Here is a 19,918-nt window from a genome sequence, read left to right as displayed (position 1 = left end):
ATGGAGAAGAAAAACTGTCATCAGGATGAGAATCAGCAACCCAGTTGCTGACACTTGCTGTTAATCTGCATATTTTAATTAATGCATAATTTTTTATTAAGAGATAGTTTTTTTTTCTTCCTCAGTATATTTTATGCACTGCATTTTTCAACATAATTTACAATATAAATTGCAGCGCAGTCTCTTTCTGAGCAGAGAAGGACTATCTTTCAAATAAAGTAAAAAATAAAAACCGTTATTCAGCTTTATTTGCATGCTTTAGTCTGGAACTGGTTTAAAATTTATATTAATAGGAAAAAATAAAATTCTGAAAATTTATAGACGAAAGTGGTACATGGATGTATTCATTAGCTCTTGTAACAGAGGTGCCTGATATGAGCTGCCATAAGCAATAACTGATTTTTGTCCAGTCCATAATTCAGACACGTTAGCAGTCTGCAGTGTTAAAGAGGGGAATCTATAAAGACTTGCACAATGTCATGCAAATATGATTATTTCCTAAGATCACTCCTGCCCAGCAGTGCTAACTAGAGTTCTGAGTGCTTCCTTCACTTAGACTTTTTGTGAGCTAAATTGCTGTAATATAGTCCAACTACAAATCCAGACTCTCTAGGGTATACTTTTTTCTTCTTTCTTTTTTCAATTTCTTTTTCTTTTGTTACTTTTAAGGTAATTTTATTTTTGTGCTTAGTTATAAGTAACCAGGTTAATTCCAATGGATTGAGTGACCTACCTTGTGTGTTTCAAGATAAGGTCATCCTTTCCTGAGTTAATTAGAGCTATGGTAAATGCCTACTACTCATAATTAAGATTGTGGTTAAAGAACTCCCCTGGTTCTTAAGTGCCTGGCCATTATAGCAGAAACCACAGTCTTGAATTAAATACCTCAGCTTTCTCCTTAATGGGTACAAAAGAATGAGAATGTAATGACCTGAATGTGGCCAAATGAATACTGGACAGGGGCTGCCTAAATCTGTCAGTAGTGAATGTAGTATCTCAAGAATCCAGCCTCTTTCCAGGATATGTGGCTCTTCCTCAGTACCTTTCTGTGCTTGAATTCATAGTCCTACATAGACCAACAATCTCTGTTGGTCTGGGCAGCCGTGTAGTTTTAAAAATGTAAGCAGAGGTGTGGTTGCATCTCTCAAGAGATTTGCAGGATTGAAAACTAGGCTTAATTTCTTGCCTGGAGAAATTCTAATGCAAAACATTTAGCTTTCTCACTGCTCCCTCAGCTGTGAGGTTATGAAGGTGTTCTTGGACAGAGAACGTGCTTGCTCTGTCGTGGTTGAACTGTCCTGCTTGGTGTGGTGTGTTCAAAATCATTAGGGTCAGGCACAAAAACCAGTAACTAGAAGAATGCTCTGCCCTGGGGCTGAGGCAGTCGTGGAAAGGGTAAGGGGGCAGGATTTCTGTCTTCCATCCTGTCCTGGTGGTCATTCCTCCTGCAATCACAGGTGGATAGCAGAAGGATTCCTTAGTTCAAGTTAACTCAGCAGTATCTTGTTTTTCAGGTTTCCTGATGAATGACTGGTCTGTGAAGAGGAAAAAAAAATTACCTGAGATACACTGCGATCACATACTGTATTACAATGTACATGCTCTGGGGCAGAGTTAATAGTGCACAGATTTTGCTGTTTATGTAGGGGGTTTTGTTATTTTGGGGTGCTTGTGGCATTCTTTTTTTGCAACAGTGCCAAATTTGCAGAGAAGAAGAAACATAGGCACTGTTGGAGTTTTATCACTGAGCTGTTCTGTACTGTGCAGCATATGCAAGCACTGAGTCATTGGGTTCAAGCAGTGAGTCATTGGGTTATACCTGCAGGTTTTCCAGTGCCAGTGTGGAAAGTATCAAGTCCCTTGTCATGGGAAGTGTAAATTAACACCTGTTGTAGTGGTTTAATTGTGAAAGTACAAGTTCTTACAGACTTTCTTTAGACTTGGACACAGATCAAGAACCTGGAGGTTGCTCAGCCATTAAGAAAGTGAATTGGAAAGACATTGTATGATCACAAAAACAAATATAGAAACTCTTTTAACTTTCATACATTGACATTTAATCTTTTCCCTGCTGCCAGACATTGTTGCATACTGGAGGTGACAGTGCCAAGTTCTGCCAGCCAATTTGGCCACATAATAGTGACATGGAAGGGTCACTGGCCATAGCTTTTACATGCAATTATACATATACTTCAGATGTGCCCCACATGGCATGCTCCCAGTTTATACCTTCCCATGATAAGGGCTGCTGCCACCTTAGTGTTAACACCACTTGGCCCTAGGGGCAGCTGAGGAGAGAACTTGTGTCCCAGTAAGCGGCTCTGACACTGCTAGCCAATTTCTTCCCCAGAGCTACTCACATATGTCTCTTGTGAAAGGGGAAAAAGATGTGGAAGCTTCATATGGCAATAGTGGTTGATGCTGCAACCACAAAACCAGTTTATCTGGCTTTTTAGCATCTCTTTTCTGGATGTAGTTCAGGAGATGGTCTGGGATAGGGTGAAATCCTCTGGGTCGCCAGACAGCCTGTGGAATGCCACTTCTTAGGTTGTTTTCAGGCTAACTTCTTGCAGATTCTTCTAGTGATTCAAAACAGTAATTTCATATTAGCTGTTGTGAAGTGTATTGTCACATGGAAAGTTCCCCTGATGTAATTTTGGTGGAATCTTGCAGGTATCTGAGAGTAAGGGGCTTGTCTTCCCTCTCTCCCATGCAAAAAAATTCCCTTGTTGTCAAGAATAAAAGTCAGAATTTTCCATCCAGGGGATAAACTGGTTCTTTTCTTCCTTGCCAACTCTGAATTTACTAGCACCCATGTTTTGACATCCTCTCTGATCATTTTGGTAGTGGATGCATGCAGCCTCATTTTTATGTGAGAACTCTTTAAGCATTTTGTTGGTATTTTTCAGTTTGGTATTTGTCCTGTATCAGTTTTCAGTTTTGTTTTACTCAGATATATATCTCCAATTCATAAAATAATGTAGTATACCTAAATAGGTTGTAACCCATGAATGGGAAATGCTGTCCTAGCAGTGCTAGTCAGCCTTCTTTTTCTTTTCTTTTTTAAATCTTCCCTGCCTTTAAATGTTATAATTCTAAATAAAAAAGCCCCTCTCAGAGCCGTTAAGAAAACCTCTTAAATTTCTATTAAGCAATTGCTGTAAATAATTTCTTTCCATCCACAACTGTACTATATAAGCAGAAGTCTCCCACCAGAGTGAGTGTTCAGCAGTAGTTCTGCTTTAGTCTAGTGAATTAATGGGCATTGTCTTCTGGGAGCATTCAGCATGTCATCACTGATGATGTGTGAAGTTCTTCTATGCCAGATACAGCCCTTCTGTTTGAAGGTCCAGTGCATTCATAATGCTGAGCACCAGTTGCTGCTGTGATAACAAGGCATTTTATGGGTTTAGTGATTCATGGGAGACGCTGTCTCCTTTCCCTCTGTAAGTAATATCTGCTGTTTTGTGCAGTGATACATGGTGACACAATGTACATAAGTTCATTAATGCACTGTTTCTCTTGCCCTTGTTTCCCTTCAAGGCCGAAGAATGCTATGTGAGCAGGTTACTAGTTATTCTGCCAAGCAGTAGAGCACCTCCTGTCCAAATTATTTTGTAGAAATACTGGATGACTGCTTTACATGTCAGATTACTGAATGAGATAAATGGTTGTCCTGCCTTGTCTGCTGGCTAAGTATTTCCTCCTGAGGGGAGGATTTAAGAATCATCCAAATATACATTGCATCCAAGTTTGCAAGCCTGCAAGCAAAGCAAGTCAGAAAAGGTCTCCTCTTTGAATTCCACAAAGGGATTAGAGGTTGCTGCAGAATTTGGCACTAAAAGGACTAAAGTGTCTACATGCATCTCAACTAGGAGGAACATGAATGTTCAGAGGATTTTGCCAGTGGGACTGGAATAGAAAAAGGAAAACAGTAGCATATGGATGTTGGACTTGACACTTAAATGCAGTGAAGTGCTGAAACATCCTCAGGTGATGACAGATTGTTGTTGCTTTAAAGTTTTGTACCTTTTTCCTCTTTCTTCATCTTAAGGATACTAACTTCTTTACACACCTTGTCTATTTGACATGATTCCACCATAAGCTGTTCAGTGTCAGCTAAGCACTTGGGGAACTTGGCTAGCAACACTTAGCAGTCTTACAAGGTGAAAAAGATTCCTTCTTCAAGACACCTATCTTAAAATATGGAACAGTTGTACCTTTTTTGTCAATTAACCTTTGTCACTTCGTTATCATCAGAAGCACTTTTTTGTTGTTTTGTTTTTTATTTGTGCTTGTGAAATTTTTCCTTGTGTGCACTCTTACACTACATTTGGTACCCTGGAATGCCAGGGAGCAGAAATGTCATTTCTTGTTCCATGACAGTCGACAGTAATTAGAAATTATTATGGATGTCATGTATGGAAATGGGATCTCATCCAAGCATTTGCAAGATAAAGCAAGCCAATTAAAACATCTTGGAGGTTGTGTGACTTTGAAACTATCTCTGTAGTCATGCAAGTTCCCTCTTTAAAAGAAAAAAAAAAAAAAAAGGTGTGTTTTAGAGCCCATACCAATTAGGAATTGGTTTGTAGTTTTAGTTATAGGCTTTCACTACTAGTGGTTGCACATCCCAAATGTCATTGTTCAAGAAAACCTATTTTTATTTAAATTTTTAAAATACATACTGCTTGAGTTAGTGTTGTGACTAGTTTAGCAGCCCATGGGGTATGCTGTCTGTAGACTTAGTGTTTGTAGTAGATCTGAATGATTAAGCTTGGTTTTGTTTGTTTGTTTTTAATCCCATTTTTTAATTCAGTAATCTAAAAGAGAAGCTTGCTGTCTTCCTGTTTGTTCCACATAAATGGGAAGACACGCAAGTTGAGTGCCTGGAGCATTGCCAAGACTGTAAATGAGCCCTGCAGTGGCACTGATGGAAATCATAGCTGAGAGCAATCTTGAGCATTGGTTAGAGACCATCTTTCAGATCTCACAAATGATTTGTGAGGAAGACAGTAGCCAGTGGAGTAAGCCAAAAATATGCTGACTGATAAATTGTTATGCTTCTGTTACTTGATCACATCAGATCATATACCCTTCCTCTAGCTAGTAGGTTCCCAGATTTCATTTTATTCCAAGAGTAGCAGTCAAAACTTAGTAGTCCTGCTGAAATTCCCTGTTGCTTCATAGCAAGGTTTTGATCACCACTTTCTTACTGCGCTTGATATCTGACTTTTCTATCATTCACTGTTACAACAGGTTATTAGCACTTGTGACACAAAGGGTTAGGCATATATGTGCTAGCTTTTCCTAGTTCAGCTCTATAAAGGTAGGAAATTGGAAAAAAAAAAGAAGGAGAGAAAGAGATTTTGAAGAGAAAGGGTTTATAAGAATGCCTAAACTGTTGTGTACTTCCAGGTATTGTAGTATATGGCTTCCAGGTTTTGATCTGTGGAAAGCATTAGGTATTAATGAACTGTACAAAGGTAAGATGGTACAAGAAGCAGAAAATCACATGAAGCAAACAAGGTTTTACAAGTAGAGAAAATCAGGACATGCAGTCCACCAAATAAGATTAGTCATGGGTCAGGCTGTCCTTCTTGGCTCTTAACATGTTAAGAAGAGATTTGTCAGTGGGGGGTGATAGTTGTCTGTCTCTGGGATTATAAATGTGCACATTGTACCTGTGTTTTACACAGCAGTGAATGGGGAGTACAAATCACAGTTTTTCCTTACATACTGAATGTATTTTTAGCCAGCTGCTGAGCTCTCACAGCTATTAGAAATGTCAATAAAATTTCAGGGTACTTAACAGCTGAGAAAGCAAGGCCCAACAGCTGTCTGTGAGGTTGGCTGGCAGTTCAGAATTCACTTAATGCCAAACAGCATTGTTCAGTTTTGAAGTTTTAAATTTTGCAGGTATGGGCTGAGCAGCAGATGGAAATAACAGCCCTTATAATTTATGTACTTACTAACCAAATGAGATTATTGTTTTACACTGACCATTTACTTTTCAGCTATTCTGTAGGATTTGCTCTGTGGACAGGAAAAATTTATCTCTGTTCCTTGTCACTGGCACTTGTCCATTTGGCAGCAATTGCATCAGATTGCAGAGAAATTTGTAGTTTGTATCAGGAAATACAAAGTATGGCATTATTAAGAATTTGCAGTTAGAATTGTATTAACTTCTCCTGCAAGTTCAAATCTCTACAACTAGTATATCTCCTTGTAATACTGAGGTAGGCTGTGTCGCACTCCTTAGATGAGAAAACCCATTTTGCCTATTTCACAGAAAAGGGAAACTACGAAGAAGAGACTTGACTCAGAAACTTTGCTTTGGTCTAAAAGTCAATGTTAAATATCTATAAAAGAGATTATAATCCAGGACTATTGTACTTCAGAAGAATAGCATGTCCTTTGCTGTACACATTATCTCTAGTATTACTCATCTGTTTAATTCACATTATTCATCTGTTAATGAAGGGCTGAGTGAGAGTTAAGGCAAGAGAACATACATAGACAAATGTAAAACTGTTATTACATCATGGTTTTCTTGGAAAACTTTACAGTAAAACTGTCTTCTGTAAGAGTAGGATCAAGCTCATGCCTGGTATTTTATACACAAAACAAAGAAGCAAACAGAAGAAAAAACAACTTTGGAGTAAGGTGTGACATCCTAGTGAAATGCAGCTTTTCTGCTGAGAAAAAAACATTTGTAAAGGTGCAATGCATTTCAGTGTGTAGAAACTTTTCAGTCCAGCTCTGAAAATGCAAAGAAGGTCCTTCTCCAGAAAAATGGCACGCTCACCTGTGGACAGGCTCCTCTGTAACTCTAAGAGCGAGTAGCTAATTCTCAAAGCTGTTCTTGTACTGAGAATTCAAAATCCCATCCAGTTATTAAATGCCTGCTTTCCAGTAATGGATTTTTCCCCCTCCCTGGTGGAAAATAACTGCAGAGTGGTATTCTTCCAAGCAGAGATTCAATAGTAATGATGGGTGTCCAGTGGCTCCAGGTTGCTAAGCAATGCTATATTAGAGTTCTCTCCTTCTCTTAACACACACGTCAGCATGTTATTTATTCTTTATGAAAGCTCAGAGATGCTTCTAGAGATCAACACTACCTAGAGAGAAGATACAGCTTGCACAGTTTTAGTTGTTACTTTGAATTTTTTGCTGTTTCACCATAATGTGAAAACTGTGACACAGTAAAAGGTCAGAAAAATGATGCCTTACAGGAACCAAAGGGCAATGATCTTTCCAAACATGCATCCCTTTGCCTCCTTCTTTTGTTTAACATGCAAGTTCTGATCAGACACTCTGTGGCAAAGTTGTTTGTTTTTCATTCTAAGCTAAGGAGATCACTGAAGGGTGTTGTGCATTAGTAGCCGTCACAGAACCCAGACTAAAAACCTGTAAACTAGAAAACCTAGTACCACTGAAACACACATAAAGAGTAAGAGAAATGGTTAATAGCCAGTAATGCTAACTTAGCTGATATCCCAGATTTCCTTATGAAGCAGAAAACAGTAGTTCTTAGGGACTGGGAAGTTGTAGGGATCAATACATTAGTGTTAATGTGATGGATATTTGCTGGTACACTTAGCCCAAGAAATTAATGCTATTTCAGACCAAGAAAAGCATAAATTCTGGCACTGGGGGAATTTTATAATTCAAGGGAGAGGGAAAGGTAGTTTAGACTTTCAGTCTTCTGCGGGGCAGAAGGGATTGGAAAGAAAGAGAGGGAAGGAGGACATCTCTAGACACTGAAGGCATCACACCACAGCACCTCTCACCATGTTGCTTCACTGCCCCACCACGCTTTCCCTGGTAGATCACGTCAGATTCCCACTCCTCTTCAAAGTAAGGTGTTGGATGGGGCTTTCAATTCTTATTGTTCCTGCTGAATTCAAGACAGGACAAGCCTGCCCTCATGAAGCGAGGCTTATCAGTTGCTTTTTAGCTGCTTATTATAAAATGACTAGAATACACTTACTGGAAATATCCCAGGCTGGGAAATTCTTATGTCAAGCAGTAATTAGCAATTTGTTTCACATAATATATATGTATCTGTGTCACCTAAGTAATAACTTGCATGCCTTTTTTTCTTCCTCTTTTGTTATACTGAGAGAAATGAATAGAAGGACTCATCATAAATCATACAAAGCTTATGATTAAACTAAGAATGGATTCTGGCTGTCAAGTCTGAGGCCAGAGCTGATGGCTGGATTTTCTTTCCTTCTGTGGTCAGACTTCAGAGACAGCATGATGTAATCATTAGGCTGTACCTCTGGGACCAATCTGTTAGGTTGTGCCTCCTTCTCGGGAGGAAACGATTGTGCCATCTCCCTTATCCCAGTAACATATGGTGCTGAGAATCTTCTGATTTCTCCTCTAAAAATGGAAGGAGCTGTGACTAAAAGAACATGGGTAGGGAAGGGAGGCGGTAACAGATAAAACTTAATTTTTTTCCTTACTCCTTTTCTTTTGATTCAAGGTCTTGCTCTGTATAACATACACCTCCACATTTGAGCTGAATGGGAGTTCAGTGTTGAAAATTGCTGAGGTAAGTGCCTCTGTTGTACCATTGCTTGTCTTAACATCTCTTAATGTTCCCCTGCTATCTAGAGTGTGTCTTTCATACATACTCTGAAACTGAACTAGTCCAAATCACAGTTACTATCTTAAGGACTGGTGCTACCTTATGCCTAGTTAGAAGAAATAATTGCAAGTCGGGCAGGGTTGATGGGCTTGCATGGGAAGGCACTTTTGGAAACTGACTGACAATTGTATATTGCAGTGTTGTGCGTTTACTAACTCTCGTATTTACTTTGCTTTTTACAAGAAGAACATTTCCTCAAGTTCTTTATAAAACAGCACTGTTCTGGTTTATACTTGCTGCTGCAAGTATAAAACTAATGAAGCTTCCTCAAGAGAGGTGTGTGCATCATAATGTGCCGTGTTAACACAAGTGCCACAATGTGCCTTGTCAGCCTTGTGTCTTTTTACTAATACATCCAAGTAAAAGATTTATTACACCTCTAGATACGTGGTGTTGTTCTAGTGCCATTAGTCACTCTTCTTCCTTTAGTCCAGTAAATTTTAGTCTGAATTAAATTTCAAAGGAGCTTTGGCTGTAGGAAAGCATACCTGCAGGTCTATTAAGTGAGCCTTTGTAAACGGCTGATGTTTTTAGTACAGTGTGTAGCAAGCCACGGGACTGTTTGTTCAGGTTAGATAAGATGCACAGGAACACTAAATCTTTCTGCACAGCACAGTGCAGAATGTATTATAACATTATACTGTTAATGTGGTATGGGGAGAGCTAATGTCCATGGAGTAATGTAAAAGTTGTATACATGTCCTACACTCCAAATGTATGTAGACATTTAGAGACCTGTTTCAGGTTTTGGTAGGGGTGTTTTTTTATTTAAAAAAAAAACAAAAACAAACAACCAACCAAACAAACAAAAATCCCTTGTGAAAATAGCTCACTTTACGGGGAAGTTACAGTATTTTCCAAGTTTAGGACTAAAATTGACTTTGCTTTGTCTTACTGGAAGCTGAGGATGGGGGCTATAGGAATAACAGGGAACCAAAGAAAACAGCTGCCAGTTTGTAACAAATAGGCTTTAAAAGGCAGGGATACAACATAAACAGTTTGTGTATGTAAAGTATACAAGATAAAAAGAGTAGTAATCATTCCAGGTGTCCTGCACAGCTTTGGTTTCTCTTGTGCTATGTGAAACCATAAGGTATGGATATTTTTGGAAGTCTTTGTAAGCCCTGCCTGTAGATGCTGCAGCAAGGATGAACTGAATTTGCATTTAGAGCAAGCCACAACTTTCTAAGCTTTACTAAACCCTTTTATGTCAGTGTCTCAAACTGAAGAAAATAGATAGTTTTCCCTGCAGTTTTTCTCAGGAGACTTTCTAATGGGAAAGGCAAAAGCTGAGGAATTCAGCTTAGTGCATCACTTTGCTCAAGGTACAGAGCTCTAGCTTAGATAAAATACTGGCTGAGAAAAATATTTAATGGCTCTAACCCCTTCAGATTTCACTTTTTAAGAGCACTGCCTAAGGCTAGGAAAATGGTCAGTCAGTCAGTCAGTCATGTTCTCTGTGCTCTGTATCAGAAATGTATCAAGCTCTGTATCAGAAATCAGATTTTCTGTTCTCTCTGTAAATATGCCTTTGTATCTGAATTCTGCAATGTATAAGCAGTAAGGAACAAAAAAAATAATATTTCTGAGTTCTGCATTTGCTTCACCTCAGCATTTATTGGTCTGACTTACTCTAAGAGCAAGGTGGCAGAGAGGAGCTTTCTACTTCAGTGACCCTGCTATTTGACATTTCTTTCCAACTCAGTCCCTTAGTTTTCCTGGCCTGCCCTCTGTAACAAAGTGGAGCTGCTGCAGAATTAGAAAGTGCTACCTGCATTACTGGTAGAACATTCTGAGGACTCTCTGACAAGCAAGGCTACAGTCTGGACTTTTTACACTATGGGATAGTTCTCAATTAATGTGTACAAAATAATTGCACCCCAAATCTTTCTGAATATTATCAGCTTCAAATTGAGGAAGCACCTACCATGAAGAGTGCTATTTTTTGTGGCTTAAGTACTAATAGAATTGAAAACTGACTAAATCTTGCTCCACGCACCTTCCCATGCTTGCCTTCACCCCTGCAAGAAAATTTAGTTTGTACTTGGTATTATGTGTGTATTTGTTAGTCCCATTTAGCTTTTGGGGGTTTGTTTTGTTTGACGCTGTTCTGTTTTGTTGGCTAACCCTCTTGTTTTGCTCTTAGTTGTGTTTTGCATGCCATAGAGCTGGAAGTCCCCGAATGCATGAAATTATCAAAATGTCCATTGCACACCTCCTTGGGGCCCTGAGCTTTCGCATTTTTACTGGTGCTTCTTCATCAATGGCTTTTCAAAAGGTACCTTGCCCAGCCATTTTAGAACACAGGCCTTCTGTAAGATTGGACCTCAAGTGGACAGTACAGTTGCTCATTAGCTGGCATGGGGAGGGGAGAGAAGGAGATATCAACCATGCTCCCTCCAGAAAGTCAGCCTAACTTTAAGAATGCTATTTCATCAATTAATTCAGGTACACTAGAAAAAGACCTACAGCTCAAGAGTGACCTCAGCAGCACTGGAATGGTTTGGCCTCTGTGGAGGGCTGTGCATGGTTAACAGGCTTTAGGGTTTTTTGTCCACTGGAGTTCAAGTGATAGCTGAATGATGGGCAGAGTTGGTCCAGGCCTTCTTTTAACTTAGGCGGCCATCTTCATCACTGACTGATCTCAAGCTAAATAAACCCACTTATTTATTTGGGGGGATCTTGGAGTCTTGAAAAAGAGCAACAAGAATGAGATGCTTTCAGTTTGGTCCCTCATATCCTGCAATTGCTTACAACTGAGACCTAGTTCTAATGTATTGTCAAAGGAGATAATCAGTCTCAGTTTGTCATCTGTATAGTGTTTCTAACAAGTGATGTACACACACTTGAAAAGCTCTGGAATGCTATCTCTCAGTGTAGTTGGGAAGTAAGGGAAAATAAGAGCCATAATTAAATAGCTTCCACATGCAATGTCTTGAAACACTCACTTAAGAGACAGTTTGTATCCAAGAAACTCAGTCATGTTTTCTTGTCCTTGTGGCTTCTTTGAAATGCTGAAATGTAAGGTCCCTCAAAGTGTGGAGGTCAAAAGAGTTTTAGGAACATAGCTATATTGTTTTCCACTCTAACAAATGGAGAAGTGTGCCAGCAGCATGTTAAACTTCGTAGCCTCAAGTCCACAGCCTTTCTGTCTTACTCAATGGAATAGCTTGATTTCATTTTAGTAGGAGTTAGAAACAATTGAGAGTCTTTGTCCATGTGCCTATGTCAATGCTGAGTAGCCTACGTAATCAGATCACTTTAATTTTTCCCTCTTAAAATCTCATCCTCATTACGGAACTATAAAAATGGCTTTATGTCATATAATATCCTTCTAATTCAAAAGCTTACAACAGATGCATTTATGTCTACTCATCATGTATATAATTTATACTATATATATTTTCAAATATATTTTTCACAGCTAGTTTTATCTATATTAATGGTTCTTCTCACTAGCTGTATATCCAAACAATGGCAGAATTAAAATAGACTGAAAAGTATGTGAGCAGTCATTTACATTTTTTTCATCCTGGTAATTGTTAATGATAAAGCTCAGTATAGGCCACAGGACCAAAGCTGCATGTTTGGTTCGCAGTCTTAGGAGATTGTATTGTACAGTTCTGTCACAAATCTTCTCAGCTCCATTAAGATTTATCCACTGAGTAGTTACTGTGCAGTAGTTACAGTGGTTACTACAGTTACAGCAGCTCTTATAGAGACCAACACTTCCCACAGAAAAAATCTAATCAAGGACAGGAACTACAGTTGGCAGTGTTCTGTCCCCAAGGTCCTACCTGTGTTATGTTTTGGCAACTATTTGTATAATATCAGCTGGGGCAAAACTCTAGCACAACTCTGGTCACAGCACAATGTCAAGCAGCTGAGCATGGAGATAGGAACTGGATGATCCATGATTCCATTGCTACCTTGGCTTCCATGGGATCCCTGAGCTGAGGAGCCCTCAGCTTGATTGGCAGTTATTAAAAGGCAATCATTTGTGTTATGTATGGTAAAGCACTGTTGTATTTTCTGTATTAGGAAAGGCCTTCAAAAGCTTTCCAATGTGCTGCAGCATGTAATAATCACATGGGTTGGACAGAACCCTAGTCATTGCCGTTTTTGCCCTACCATTGCTGCTTCTAGATGCTATTTAGTTTTCCATATTGCTGAAAACTTCTGATGTGCTAATAAGGCAATATGAAATAGTAAGGAAGGCTGACTATCTGCAAGAGAGAGACCTTGGTATCCTAGAATGTGTTCCTGGTAAGTTACAGTTCATATATATGTACTGCTATCTTGTTTCCTCATCAGGTTTGTATTGAGACATATGTATCTAGCTGTCACCAGCGGAGCATTAACACTGCTGTGCGGGCAACCCTCAGCCAAATGTTGAGTGACTTGACTTTACAGTTACGACAAAAGCAAGAAAACATGGTGAGCCTTCTGGCATCAACAAATGGTTCCATATCCATGGCTGCATGTCGTTTTGTTTTTCTGAGTTCAGTGTATTGTACTGGCTTGTTGTGCCTTATGGCTTTTATTTGACATTTCCACATTAACCCTGTTTAAAAGCTTTTTGGGGCTCTGACTCTGTGCCTGCCTCAGAGCAGTCTATTGGAAAGGCACCTCTCACATTGTCAGCTCTGCTTGGCAGATATTTTTATTTTTGCCCTCTTCCATTAAACAAAAAAAGGCTTTGTTCTGATATCAGACTGCCTTCGCCCTTTCCTTTTATATTCTTTTATTTTGTTTGCTTGTTTTCCTATGGTTTGTTGAAATTCTTTTGCCAAAAGTTTTTGCATGACAATTTGCCTAAACAAAATAAATTCTCAATTAAGGAAAGTGACTTCTTTCATCCGTTTATGCTGGTTTGTATATTATCATATTATCAATAACATACTATTTTTTAAAGTCAGTTTCTATTTCTTAGGAAATTTTAAGCACTATAATTGTACAGATTGCTGGGTTTTTTTAGTTGTTTGATTACTTTCCTTACATCTGTATTGGGTTAAGATGATCACTTCTGGTTTGGATTAGTAGACTAGGTTACTTTCCCTCATGAGCAACTGTAAAACAGAATTAATTGGTTTACTTAAATTTCTCTTCTGGCTGTGTTAAGTAGGCTCATTTTACTAGCCAAAACATTTACACACACACACACACACACCCCCCCCCAAAAAAAAAAAAAAAAAAAAAAAAAAAACCCAAAAAGGAAACACCCCCAGTAGTTTGGGTCTGAAAGTGGGATTTTGTTAGTTCTGCTCTCAGTGGAGCAGTAGGTGAAAGTATATGAGAGCTGCATTTAGTTCCTGGCATTTTGTTGTTGATGCTTGAGAGAAGGATTTGGCTTGATCTCTTTGTGCAGTGATAGGAAAATCCTATAGTGCAGCTGAACAGAATGATGCAAGAGGTCATTTCCATTTCCTGACTGCCATTAATTGTGTTGGCACTGTAACATTAATGATGGCAATGTGATAAACCTTCTAACACTCAATTGATTTTGGTTTCTAAGTACTCTGTGAAATCTAGATTATGCTTGCTTCTCATTTAAAATGCAATTTACATGCCTAGTTATTACTGAGTTGGTTTAGGTGTAGGAAATCCCTTAAGTACTTACAAATCTTACTTCAGCCCAATGAGATGAGAGTTCCTTAAATCTAAAATACTGTTAAAACAGATCTTAAGGAATTTTTGAAAATGTTTTGCAAAAACTTCACCTAAAAAATCCCACAACCCTCTAACAAACAAAAAACCCCAAACCAGACAGAAGGCATGGATTTGTTAAGAAAGCTCTGCTGTTGAAGTATTGCTTCTGCAGTATTTTTGTCCCACTTGCACCAATTACACCACCTTTGTCTTTCCTCAACAGACAATTGAAAGCCATGACACCTCGCAGAAATTCAAGAGTCAAGGTATTTGTAACACTTTTTTAGTGATTCTTTCCAATCCAGCTGTTTTATTCTTTGCTTTCATTCATCAGCACAGTTCCTGATGTTGCAGGAATTGCATCTTCAGGATATCTTACTTTCTCCATAGCTTTATGCACTCTGCTGCCAGTAAGAACTGAGACAGCCGTGTTAGCTCCTGAAACTTTCATGCATGTCTTCATTTGGAGCATGGTAACAGCATCACACTTGACAGTAATAAATGATTGTTTCAAGTTTCTAACTTCTGTATTTAAGGAGTTTGAGGGAAAGTTTTAGTAAGTGTCTTTACTTCCTCAATTGAAACAGATTCATGGAGTTGGATGTGGAATCTGGAAATGATTGTGTTATCATATCTCAGGCCAGAGATGCAGTTTATATAATGGTGACTTTTGCAAGCACATCACTAGTGAAGGTCTGTTCATGCTTGTCAAATGATTATTTTACAAGAGAATTTTCTTCTGCTCCCATTCTGTCTTAACTTCCAGCCTCTTCCCTGATAGGTAAAAATAATGCCTGCTTTTGACCTTCTCACTGGATTTCTGTAGGAGAACTTGTGTGAATGGAGGCTAAAATCATTGAGGTGTATAAGCATCCTCTTTTAAGATCAGAACCTGATCATACATGAAAAGTTGTGTAGCAGAGGCAAACTGCAGGGAGAGATACAGAAATTTTACCTGCCATGTAGAAGTACTGCAGCCAGCCCTTTTTTTATTATTTGTTTGTGTCCTTATTGTATTATCTGAATTAGATTTCAGCTAACCTCCTGTAAATGCATGTAAGCAATCAATGCTCTGTGGATTTAGTACTGCTGCTTTTTCATTGTGTGGAGATCGCTTTCCAATCTAGGACTTTTTCCTCCTGCATCTTCTGTATGAATTTTGGCAGCCCTGTTCATTGTTTAGAAGCTCTAACCAGCTCTGAAAATCCGTGCAGTAAATTGAGGTTGTAATCCAGCTGCACATATGTAATGCTTCTGATCTTTGTCTTTTTGGAGGTACTTCAGCTGAGTCTCTTTGTGATGATGTTGTATCTGTCCTCACTGTGCTTTGTGAGAAGCTCCAGGCTGTCATAAAGTGAGTTATTTCAGTTTATAATTTGAATTTATTACCTGGAGATTGGGAGTTTCACTGATACCTGTGCTTGTACTGTTGTAGTTCTGGAATTATGGAGCAAAACTGTGCTTAAATGAAGAGTTTATTAAAGGAAGTATTGTTCAACATGCATTAATTTAACCCTCACTTGAGATGAGAAGATAATTTGCCTTCTTTATACACTATTCAGCTTTAAAGGCCTTCCAGTAAATCTAATCCATATGTAACTTCCATTTCTTTTCTGCCTTGAAAGCAACCGTTGTAGAGAGAACAATCACAAGAGACATGGAAAACCCTAAGAGAAATAATATGCAGAATGAATTAATATGTCCTCCTTAGAAAGGTGGCATTCATCCAATTGAAATAATTTGCATTACCAAAGGGTTCCTTAAATTTAGAAATATCATATACTCTACCTACTTGGAAATGCATGAGCCTAACTTTTAAAATGAGGTTATTATGGGCAGTAATAGGGCGTTACACTGAGTCTCTTGTCGGCTAGTACTGTAGAAGTAAATACTTATGAGTTAAAAATTACTTTCTGTGGCATTCTAGCATAGCTTGAGTAATGGTGTATTAAGAAATAAGATAAAAAAGCCGCAAGTGTTAGAGGTGAAAACCCTACTAAAAGCAATGCAAACGTTATACAGCAGTTACTAAAAAAAAAAAAAGAAATATAACAAGCTAAAAATAATTTGAAAGTTTTAAGGGAAAAACAAGTTCTCACCTGACAACATTGTTATTATATCACCAAAATACAATTTAACTTGCTACCACTGCCAGCTGCAAATCACCCGAGTGTTAGCAAAAAAAATGATCTGAAACTATTTTTTTGAAACATACCATAATGTTGTCTCTCTGGTTGGCTTGCATGTCTCTGAAAATTGCCTGTGATGAATTCAGGGAAATGGGAGATACACAAAACAAGCATGTATCAGTACTTCCTTTTATATATTCTACCATTTTGAGGAACCGTATGGCTTAGGAGCTACCAGAGCCAAAGACAGCAGACATCTTTGTGTGCAGTTCTATAGACTTTCCTCCATGAGCGTCTCTAATTACAAGAAGATTTGAAAGGGAAGAGTGCCTTACTTAGCATTATTTAATCAGTGTCAGCATTTGGGAAACCAAAAGCATGTTTCTGAATCTCCTGAAGGAACATTTAATTTTTTTTTAGTTGTATGCCTAATTATAGGACAATAAGAATTCTTCAAAAGTGTGTACTAACAATAGCAAGTGGCCAAACCAGCTGAAAGATTAGTTCTTTGTATCAAATATTGCCCACGTGTGGTGCTATATACAACTATCATCTGATAGGTATTGTCCACCAAATGATGACTTTGAATTGCTGATTATGAAATATCAAAACTACCTGACAAAATCACTCTAAGTCTTTTAAAAGTTATTTGCAATCCCAGCTCCTCATAAAACTGTACTGAATTAGAACAGACTGCGGCACGCTGTAGATAAGTCCTCTGAATTCTGCACTGTACTTTAAAAGTACTCGCTGAGCCATGATTTACCGCATGCTTGTAAATATGTACCTAGACTGTTAGGATCTCTAATTATGAGCAAAGCATAGTAAAGAATTCTGACAATCTGAGGAAAATAAATCCAATTAGGATGGCTTATTAAAGAACTAACTCCATGAATGAAAAGCCTTTATTTCTTTTAAGGCCAGTTTTGGCATCTCCTTCAAAACATTTTGTTGCCAGCACCTTAACTTCCGAACCTCCAGATCACTGAAGAGAGGGTTTAGTATGCTATACTGCCTGTTCTAATTTCTTAGTCTAAAGATTACTTTAAGTCCTCCTTCTAAATTTAAAGCCTATTAGAATCTGGTTTTGAGGGAGGCACAGCTGTGAGTGATGAGGAAGATTTCAGGGAGGTGATTTTTTTCTTGAGATCACTGGTGACTTTAATGACTCTGGACTTTGTGGCAGCAGTGATATGAACACACCAGCTATGCTGAGGTATGCAGGAGTCCACTGTTCATTTCTTATATGCAGGAAAACAATTTGGCACTAAGAGGCATCAGTGCAGTCAAGAGTACAGCAATACCCTGTGCATGCCCATGCAAGTATCAGCAGCAATATGTTGATGATCTGCATGAAGACGCATTGCAATAGAAGCTATGAGGAAAAAAGGCAATTGTAAATGGAGTGTGTGCATCTTTCCAAATAGGTGTGAATGTTGTGAGGAAAAGGCAGTAATCTCTAAAATATATAACCAGCCAGCAGTTTTAAACCCTGTATAGTGTAGAGTTAGAAATCTAACTTCAAGCCCCGGGATTCACTGTTTTCTGCATGACATGTGGAACAGGTACTGTTCTGCTTGGGTGGATGTTTGGCTACGTGAACAAAAGGAATTCAGGCAGTGACTGAAGAGCAGACATTTATCATTCCTTAATTTCAGTTAAGATAAATCCATTCTTTACAGCTTCCTTCACCTACCATCATACATCAGAAAATACATTCCTCTAACTCTCATCTCAGACCAAAAAAACAGTGATTTTAAATCCTAGTATTTTTAGGAGTGAAAACCAGTATGTGAGTGCAATAGGCATGGGGGAGTCCTTTCATAAGGAAGATGTCAGCCTTGCTTGTCTCCTGAACCCCTCAGCTAATTCTAAGAGTAGGTACAAGCATATTGTATGTACAAACGTGGCAATTCCAGGTGTCCACAGGATCTTTTGTGTCTTTCTCATGAAGCTCACTTTGTGTAGATGGTTTTGACAGAGTAACTGGCAAGGCCCTGAAAAATAACCTTGTCATCATGTGACTTTCTGCCTGTAGACCCTGACTTTTGACTATGTGGCTGTCACCAAGAAAAGAGAAAAAATAACCAGAAGACAGCAACCTAAATGCCCTTCAGATTGCCTGAAGAAACTACCCAATAGTCCAAAATCTTCCAGTTGTCTCCTTTTCCTCTGTTTAAGGGTTCCTTTCACCTCAAGATTTTAGGTTGAATTTGAATAATTATTTTTGTTTTCTTCTTCCTTTCTTTTCACATAGATTTTACTTTTGTTAAGTAGTGGACCGATGCATATGGTCAGTACAACATAAATAGGATGATAAAGGTAATCATACCATTGTAAATCTATAGGAAAGAAGCATATTAAATCACTACTGTAGATTGTGGTATAATTTTCAAGTGAACTAATGTAGTTATTTTAGAAAATTAAATAATCTGTGCTTAAATGTGACATGAATGGCATCTTTTCTCTTTGCCAGTGACAATCGTCAGCTTCAGCTCCTTTACTTGGAGTGCATCCTCTCCATGTTAAACAGCTCCTCTCCCAGCATGCACCAGCACAAAGGATTCACTGATCTAATATGGTGAGTACATCTGAAGACTAATGCAAGTACTCGGCTGGTAAGTATAAAAGGGCCTTCTCCCCCAGCCATACAAACTTGTAATAAATCTCCAGATGTGAGCAGACCTTGCTATTAATCAACTATCAGTTTGTCCTGTGCTTCATATAAGACTGGTTAGAACCTCATGCTCAGCTAGCACATTAAATCCCTGTATGAATTATCACTGTAATGAAGTCTAATGTATTTAGCCAAAACAGAAAACCTCCTATGCTTTCTGTAATTGTTTGGATTTGTGTGTGGCATTCAACACACATGTATCCTGTTTACTGTAGAAGGGTGCTGTAGGGATTCTTACTAGTCTGATGCAGGACTTGGGGGTGCTGGTTGATGAGAAAATGAACATGAGCCAGCAGTGGCACTTGCAGCCCAGAAAGTCAACCATATCCTGGGCTGCATCAAAAGGAGTGTGACCAGCAGGTTGAAGGAGGTGATCCTGCCCCTCTATTCTGCTCTTGTGAGACCTCACTTGGAGTATTGTGTGCAGTTCTGGTGTCCTCAACATAAAAAGGACATGGAACTGTTGGAACAAGTCCAGAGGAGTGCCACGAGGATGATCAGGGGACTGGAGCACCTCCCATATGAAGACAGGCTGAGGAAGTTGGGGCTGTTCAGCCTGAAGAAGAGAAGGCTGTGTGGAGACCTCATAGCAGCCTTCCAGTATCTGAAGGGGGCCTATAGGGATGCTGGGGAGGGACTCTTCATTAGGGACTGTAGTGACAGGACAAGGGGTAACGGGTTCAAACTTAAACAGGGGAAGTTAGATTGGATATAAGGAGGAAATTCTTTCCTGTTAGGGTGGTGAGGCACTGGAATGGGTTGCCCAGGGAGGTTGTGAATGCTCCATCCCTGGCAGTGTTCAAG

At 38.9% G+C, this 19,918-nt stretch overlaps 1 protein-coding gene across 1 annotated transcript in view; it reads left to right on the top strand.

Moving 5' to 3' along the window:
• The window catches only part of ARFGEF3 (ARFGEF family member 3), an 87,985-nt gene that overhangs the window by 25,508 nt on the left and 42,559 nt on the right, over positions 1 to 19,918 (top strand). Inside the window, exons 5-9 of the mRNA XM_062622807.1 lie at positions 8,495 to 8,563; positions 12,974 to 13,096; positions 14,532 to 14,574; positions 15,584 to 15,662; positions 18,914 to 19,018. Of these exons, the coding sequence (XP_062478791.1) occupies positions 8,495 to 8,563; positions 12,974 to 13,096; positions 14,532 to 14,574; positions 15,584 to 15,662; positions 18,914 to 19,018 (419 nt within the window). The remainder of the gene's footprint in view (positions 1 to 8,494; positions 8,564 to 12,973; positions 13,097 to 14,531; positions 14,575 to 15,583; positions 15,663 to 18,913; positions 19,019 to 19,918) is intronic.

This window comes from Pezoporus occidentalis, unplaced genomic scaffold (genome assembly GCF_034315485.1).
Source record: "Pezoporus occidentalis ecotype Australia unplaced genomic scaffold, CSIRO_AGI_Poc_V1 ctg248, whole genome shotgun sequence".
Taxonomy (NCBI): Eukaryota; Metazoa; Chordata; class Aves; order Psittaciformes; family Psittacidae; genus Pezoporus; species Pezoporus occidentalis.
Note: the sequence above shows the minus strand (reverse complement) of the source record. Positions and strands in the feature narration are given on the sequence as shown.